The 8077-nt window shown below is 30.9% G+C and overlaps 1 protein-coding gene across 1 annotated transcript in view; it reads right to left on the bottom strand.

Annotated features, from left to right (window-relative positions):
- Positions 1-393: 393 nt before the first annotated feature.
- LOC106460922 (fringe glycosyltransferase-like) overlaps positions 394-8077 on the bottom strand; it is a 28581-nt gene continuing 20897 nt past the window's right edge. The window contains exons 6-12 of the mRNA XM_013920680.2: positions 7313-7398; positions 5866-5936; positions 4799-4893; positions 3023-3105; positions 2384-2545; positions 1532-1634; positions 394-1093 (exon numbers count right to left, since the gene is read on the bottom strand). Of these exons, the coding sequence (XP_013776134.1) occupies positions 2491-2545; positions 3023-3105; positions 4799-4893; positions 5866-5936; positions 7313-7398 (390 nt within the window). The 3' untranslated portion in view covers positions 394-1093; positions 1532-1634; positions 2384-2490. The remainder of the gene's footprint in view (positions 1094-1531; positions 1635-2383; positions 2546-3022; positions 3106-4798; positions 4894-5865; positions 5937-7312; positions 7399-8077) is intronic.

Here is an 8077-nt window from a genome sequence, read left to right as displayed (position 1 = left end):
AAATCAAAAGTTACTTCTAAAGAAACTTTATGGGAGTTTATTAGAGACATTTGGAGTAAAATCCCAGAGGACACTTTAATTAAATATGTTGCAACAATACCTGAAAGACTGTCTGCAGTTATTAAAGCAAAAGAGGGACACAAAATATTAACTGTTTGCTGAACTCAAGCACTTCCACCGAGTTTCTGTTTTACTAAATATGAAGATTAATAAAATTTTGGTGTTTCACCTGTGATTTACCTTCACTGTTCTTTGAGAGTAGCCTGAAATCCAATTTTTAACTTTGTCCCAACACTTTTGCACAGTACTGTATATATATATATATATAAAAAGTATATACTGTATCTATATATGTATATATATATAGAAAGCATATACTGTATATATATATAGAAAGCATATACTGTATCTATATATATACATACACAACACAGTACTATTTATATGTACTGATAGGAAGATTTAAAGTTAGAGATATTCTGTCTCATGAATTATGGACGTATATACTGAAAGATCGTTAGCATTTATTGCTAGTCCATGTCTTGGAAAAACCTCAATTTCTTTATCAAACCATGGCAATTTTTTTATTTTTGAATAATAAATAATACACTAAAATGTTTTTGTTTTTTTCTACTCGTAAGGAGAAAAACAACAAAAGTACAGTTTCTTTGTATAAAAATATTATTATATATATTACATTAGGTTTTAGGTTGAAGTACTAGTTGATTTGAAAGTTTATGGTATCTATATGCAAAGATCAAACATCAATTGAAATACAAACAAATTATTATTTGTTTCAGCTTTTAAAATGTTATAAGAAATCATGGTTAACTTGAGGGAAAATGCTAAACTTTGAATGTCAGTTATACGAAATAGTGTAATTTCTTGTCATGTAAAAAAAAAAACATTAGAACTGTAAAACTGCATAAATAATGGCAAGGATATATATAAGATGGAAAGTGTCACGCAGGAGAATGGACATAAGGACCTTCACCAACAAAGAAGAACGGCAGCATGTTGACTATTTTCTTATTGTCACTGTCCAATAGCTTCTTGACCACAAATGATTTATATTGCATTTGGATCCTGCAACCTGTAATGTATATGGCTGACATTAGATTTATCAGTCAGATATATTTCTAAGGCTGAAATAATATATAATATAAGTTTTCTTTCCAATATCGTTATAAATTCAGGAATATTCACGTAATGAGATACACTAGGTTGTAATAATTAAATACGAATAGAAATTTAATAATCTTTTCAATCTAGTGTTGCTTACGTTCTTTCTAATTTTCCTGTTTCAAAATTTTGAACTTGTCTTTAGGATAACAAAACAACAACAACAAAAGTAGGTAGAACCAAATTATCGCTGAATGTGATTTTGTATAAAATCCCATTTCTTTGATTGAATTTAAGTGCAATATTTTTAGAATAAATATATCAAATTGATCGTAGTGTTGGAAAACTCTTAAGTTTTCGCCTGAAGGTCAAAATCAAGCCAAAGGAAAAAAAAATCATGGAAAAATACCTCATGAAACTAAGCTGAGTAAACGACATCCCTTAAAACTAGTTCCAGCGTCTCTTTTTGTTGTACTGTCTTCTGTGAATACCATTTCGCATCCTTTTTACGCCTAAAAAAAGAAGAAAATATCAAAATACTTCACAAGTTCCACCTTGAAAAAACAAAAAACATACAATAAGCCTTAGTACTCAGTTTGCCTTTACTACTGCATTTGACCAATTTTTATTGTGTAAATATACTTTAAATTTTGGTAAAAAAATAATGCCTTAGGTAAATGAACAGTTGAAAGAAAGCTGTAAAATTAAAAATAAATGCGAAAAATTTAAAATGAATGCTAAATCACCTCTGATTATTTTATATTACTATACTTTATAATTTAGAGTATTTATTGTTAGTGATATAAGGAAATTTCAAAACACGATAGAGAATTCAAGTTACTTACACATCTCCTCTATAGGTTTGAAATTTAAACCAACGATGTAGTATAAATGTTACAAAAATTAAACTCCATTTATTTTAAAGCCAGCTGGTTTATAACAGTCAAGTGAAAAATCTAAGTTATCCTCGAGCCTTTTAAAATACTTCAAAGAACAAATATATAAGAATACACCATGATTCTAATAGTCATTTATTTTCTTTTTTTGCTTATAGATGGTAAAAGTTAATTACCATGATTTACGAATCACCAGAAAGTTATCTTGACAACAGTGAAAAACAAATAAAAATTGTAGACTATATTCTTTTCAGTACGATTAATTTATGGGAAAAACGTAAGAAGCATATTTATACAAAAATGATGATGTTTTTCGATGAATACCAGTTGACTATACATAATAGTTAAGTTAGTAATACACTCACCTTCACAATTTATTGCGCAAAGCCAACTAGCGCCACCTGCCGTTGAAGCGCCCTCTAGCTAGTTGAATGAAACTATCTTATGATGAGTTGATTAGGTTGACGTCATTTCACGGTGGGCAAAAATCGAAACTTGGGAATAAGTGGCAGTGAAGTGAGATAAACCTATAAGATCATATCGAAAACGGACACAAGGTTAAGCTGAATCACAGTCCACATCTGTACAATGTTTTCTGTTTCTAGCAGTATCTTTCAAACCATGAACAAAATAATCAGTTTACTAGTCTTGTTTATCTTTCCATACATTGATTTCTGTATGTTTCCCAAACTGTATTTAGTCATTAGAATCAGGAAATATATATATATATATAAATTCTAAGAAGTCTGTCCCACTTTAATGGTCTATTTTACCTCATTCGTGTCTATTAAAATAAATACTCTATATATATATATATCAATTAGTTACTTGTAAATCACTCAAAATATGTGTGTAAAAATCTAACTTCATTAAAATATAATGTTGTTATTTCAAAAGAAAAATACAAACTAGTGGCTCAAACTAAGGAAATATCTAAAAATCCATTTATTAAAGCATAAGTGTACGATTAAAAAACTTTAAGTATGCTGCAACGTCATTCTTGCCTTGTTGGGTCTATTTTCGGGTCAAATCCTTCAAGTGATAAAATGTTCATCTCACTTCCAAATTTCGAATAACTGAAGGTTATCTGAAGGAGAAAGATACCATTCATATAGAATATATCTTCTTGTTTGTGATTTAAACCCTTTTAAGTGTTACAGATAATTCCGAGATACAAATAATTAAAAAGGTTGACACTTTAAAAATATAATTTCTACGTATGAAACACTTTTATTATAATTATAATAACTTATCAATACTTTTGTTCTATTGAAACTTTGGAAATGTATATCCTGTGGAGTTGAATTTTTTAATGGAATGCTCCTATGTTGCTTCTTGAGTGAGATGACGTTTCGGTCTCTAAGCTGAGGCCTTCTTAACAATAGAAAGTCTTATTATAGAGTCTGACTGTTATCTAATCTAAGGCGTTTAGAGCAATTCATTCGAAATTCTAACCCTACAGGTATTAACGTTTATTTGTTGTAACACTCGTACAGTCATATAAAATGTTAGAATACACACATATATATTTTCTATCTGTTCAAAGTGCTCCAGCATCAGTTTATATAATATTAGTGCATTTCCTAGCTTAGTACATATCAGATGAGTGCTCATAGTTTTATATAAATATTTAAATGATATCAAAGTTTTCAAATGGTTTATTCTTCAACACGTTAGAATCAATGTGTGTGTTTTTGTTACGTTTTCCAACTCCAAGGTATTGCACATGAGAAACTTAATGATGTCTACTCATGTGTGGTGTTTTTACTTGTCTTTTGCTCACCACAGTGAACCTATATCTACATAGAATTTGACGAATTTGTAGCACTGGTTCTTCTAATGTATAATGCCATTACTATAAGAAGACTAGTCTTTTTTTTGTTTTTTAACTTGCTCTTGTTCAGGGATACTGATTAGGGGTGGAATTTTCTCAAACCGCTAAAAGTCAGTGACAAATGGTCTATGGTATATAATTAATCAAGAATACAGTGAAACCGCTACTTTTTGGTATATACAAGTAATCATGAATGCAGTGAAATCACTGGATTCTGGTATATATATATATATATATATATATAATTAATCATGAATGCAGTGAAATCACCGGAATTTGATGCTGATATTTCACCCATTTGCAGTTGATGCTAATTCGTTTATATATATGTAATATATATTTATATATCGATATCTCTTTCTGTATCCAAAGTTTATTTACATTGTGAGCTATTACGGACAGGTGTTATGAGTTGAATACTGTAAAATATAGCGAGTAGTCTGTATAGTTATAGACCGTGTCAGGTATTAATAAACTACAGAATTGTTTCCTGTTAGGTAGAAACTGTGTATGAGTAATAATAGGTATTTTTTATATAGAAACATTTTATAAAGAAACACTGGCCCTTTTGTCCTACACAATAAATAAGGTGAAAATGGCGCCTAATAAAATCCACAAGGTGTTTGTGTTAACTTTTCCTGCCATAGTGCAGACATAGTCCAATGTTTCCATGATAGTTTGACAACAACGCTTAGCTACAGTTTACAATGTCCAAATATAACAATTTGCCCATTATAAATAAAACTCGAAAATTGGCGGATGCCTGTGTTTTTTCGTTTTTCTTATCTAAGTCACCACGCATATTATCTATGAATAAATATAGTAAGACTATGAAAGCTTGTTACATTGTTTGAAAGATAACGAAAACACAACAAAAAGTAAAAACAATCGAAGGAAGTATCGCTGCATCTGAACGGATCTATAGTAAAAGTTTTGGCATGCTTACTTGATCAGCAAAACTGCTTGACTTCATGAACTTCATCGTTTCTAGATGAGAATGAAAATGTTCCACAACGGTCAGTTTCTTCCTTAAAACGTGCTCTGAAAGGAAAAGAGCAGAGGTTAAATTTTCATTAACATCCCTTTTTTTTTATACCAGATCTCACCAACAATTTAAGGAATGATTCAAAGCGGCTATAAAATTTACATTGCTTGAGTATTAGAAGATTTAAATTTAATGAAATATAAACTTAACCGAAAAATCAAAACATACACATTACATTAAAATGCTGGAAAACGTGTCAAAAAATGTAATGTTTTATTTGTTTAATAACCTTTATTCATGCGTTCCCGAGCCTGATAAAAACAGCAGATTAGCATAATAGTGGTTTATATTATATCCCACATTGTTAAATAAGGTTGGTGTAGCTAAGCTTATTAACTTTCCAGTTTCCTAGAGCATTGTTTGAATGGATAATTTCTTATTATTAACTTGTGTCACGTAGATTTCGGACTATAATTTAGGTCCGTGAGCTATATAAATCCATTCTTTGTCGATGAGATGAAAACACTCGAATGAAATAATGAGTATTTGTACCACCAGAGGGAATCTGAATTAACCCTTCCTCCCCTTTGCTCCTCCTACAGTGTATTCACAATTATTTATCACCTTTGTATTATATTGTTTATAGTTCCACCTGGTTGGACAAGTAGGTCTATTCATTATTACTTCTTGTAGTCAAGGTGGATGTCGTCTTTTTAAGATGAAAGATATCGGTTAGAACATCAAAATGTCATTTGAAATTTATATGATATGAAAAATAACTTAAAATAAACTTGGACTTTCATTCCGTCGACTGTATAAGTGGTTTTCATGTAACAAACTATACCGCTAATCTAATAAACAATGGCATAGAACAATGAAGGAGTACAGTTAAGACTAGACTTTGGAAGAGAGCTTTAATTGATGTCGGTGATGTATGTTTACAACATTTCTTAGAAGACAAACATGAACCGTGCTAAAAAAACAAAAACAAAAAAACACACACACATACACAGCAGAAAGTAACTTACCGATAATATAGCCCATTGTGACGTCATCCGGCAGTCTTATTTTCTCACAAACGCTCATGAATTTTCCGCCACTAAAGACATATAAATAATCTTTTCTGAATATTATAGAAAAAAAACAGCCTCAAGAAAGTCTAATACGATTGTTGTTGTTGTTTTTTTGTCATTAACTCGTAGATTTCGTCTAATTACTAACGAAAACAACAACAACAACAGTAATTTCATTGTTAGACTTTTATTTATACATAACCTGGGCCACGAGGATAACTGACCCTTTTCATATTATTCCAAAAAGAAACAAAAAAAAATCATATAAAATCACTGCTACGTTTTCTTATCATGGAAATAAAAAAAATCATTATTCTCTGTCCATGAAAATGCGCCTCTACTTACTAACTAAGAGAAGGCATCTCCTGACAATGAGTATAGACATCCTACAATAATCCCTAACGGTGGTCCATGATAAGAAACCTTTTTAAACAGCCCCCTAGGCTTTGGCCATCTGGTAGACGTTGTGGTATAATCTTTCTACGTGACGTCTTTCTTATTTATAAGTTCAACAGTAGTAGTACACTAAGAAACTGCAAGCTTATTCCTTTACTGAGATTCATTTACTTCTTTATAAAAATATCATATATACAGTATTTTCTATAATGGTATTCCTTTCTCAAATATCACTGCAAACTATGTCACATTCTTGGTATGTGAGAATGAAAGAACGCTTCAAAATAGTGGTTACGAGAAGAGAAAGATAGAGAAAAGCAAAGAATGCATACATCTATATACGCCTGTATAGGAATAACCCCCTGCGGTGAATTTTTAATGGTATAGGTCGAGCTGAAGTGTCTGAAACCAGACGTCCAAGTAACAGCTGCCAGACGAGGAACACCGTTTTTCGTATCCCCTTTTCCCCTGACATCCCTTCCCCTGTTTTGCAATTGTGTATGGTAACTGTTAGAAAGTATACAATACACACCGCAGAGGTGCTAAACTTATCAAACTTTGCTGCAAAGTATTTTGAAATATTTTTTTGTTCAATAATTTGGACCGTCCTGATGCATGATCTTCAACTCATTATTAATATTAAAAAAAAAAGTAGGAATGAGTTAAATAACAGGTTTCAGTCAGTTGCTCGAGTCATCAGTAAAATATCTTTACTCCGCCAGTGATTTTCTCCTGGGAGTGTCAAGACTGTATCTATACAAGTTCAATAGGAAATTAGCACAGATTATGCACTTTTCTGGATACTTCACACCTCTTTGTTTTTTATCTTCTTTGTATGGCATAGGACCCAATTTGAAACATGTATTCCACAATGCTGGCTAACTAACATTTATGATAACACGTGTGTACTTATCGTATATCTAATGTTTTTAGCAAAACCCCAAACTAGTCGTTATCATGGAATGTTAAAGTAAACATAAGACAAAGCATGTAAATGTTTGCTTACCTTGCAATTGGCATCATTTTTAAAGCAAGGGCTTTACTTATACAAAAGCCAGCGCCCCCAGTAGCAAACCAAAAGGCGATTTTTTGCTGAAAATATTAGAAATCTGTATAAGAATGACATTTGTAAACAACTTTTTTTTTTTCATAGCAACAAAATAAAGAACAAAGACATGGCTTTGTACAAGAGCATCCGAAAATACTAAGTTATATTTTACTTGCATTATACTGATCAACGTTAATAAAATATATACAATCAGACATTAGTACGCCAACTCTGATACATCTGCATCTGGTTGTGTATTCGGCAATTTGTATTTCCTACGTAAAAACCACAACGTTTGTACTAAAAGTAAAATTAAGAATAATTAACCAGGAACGTTATAATTCAGTTACTGATGTGCCTATTATAATGTACAGATAGATGGTATTATTTTTGTTCTTCTGATTATTTTCTTGTGAAACCAAAAACACTCCAAAAGCTGTAACACTCGTACTTCCATTTTGGAGTTATAATTATGATTATCGTATATAGCTTAATTATGAATGAATAATGAAGGAATTTAAATATAATATTTATACATGTTTATATAACATTATGAATATGTGACACATTCTGTTAAGAGTTTATAATACCTGTTTACAGCGTTAAAAAACCAGATGGATTAACTCAAATGTTTGCAAAACATTAAAAGAAAATTCGATGACGAGGAACCCACTTTGAGACTAATAATGGCTGGAGACGGCTTAAATGGGTAATGAAGAAAAA

Source organism: Limulus polyphemus, unplaced genomic scaffold (genome assembly GCF_000517525.1).
Source record: "Limulus polyphemus unplaced genomic scaffold, Limulus_polyphemus-2.1.2 Scaffold864, whole genome shotgun sequence".
NCBI lineage: Eukaryota > Metazoa > Arthropoda > Merostomata > Xiphosura > Limulidae > Limulus > Limulus polyphemus.
Note: the sequence above shows the minus strand (reverse complement) of the source record. Positions and strands in the feature narration are given on the sequence as shown.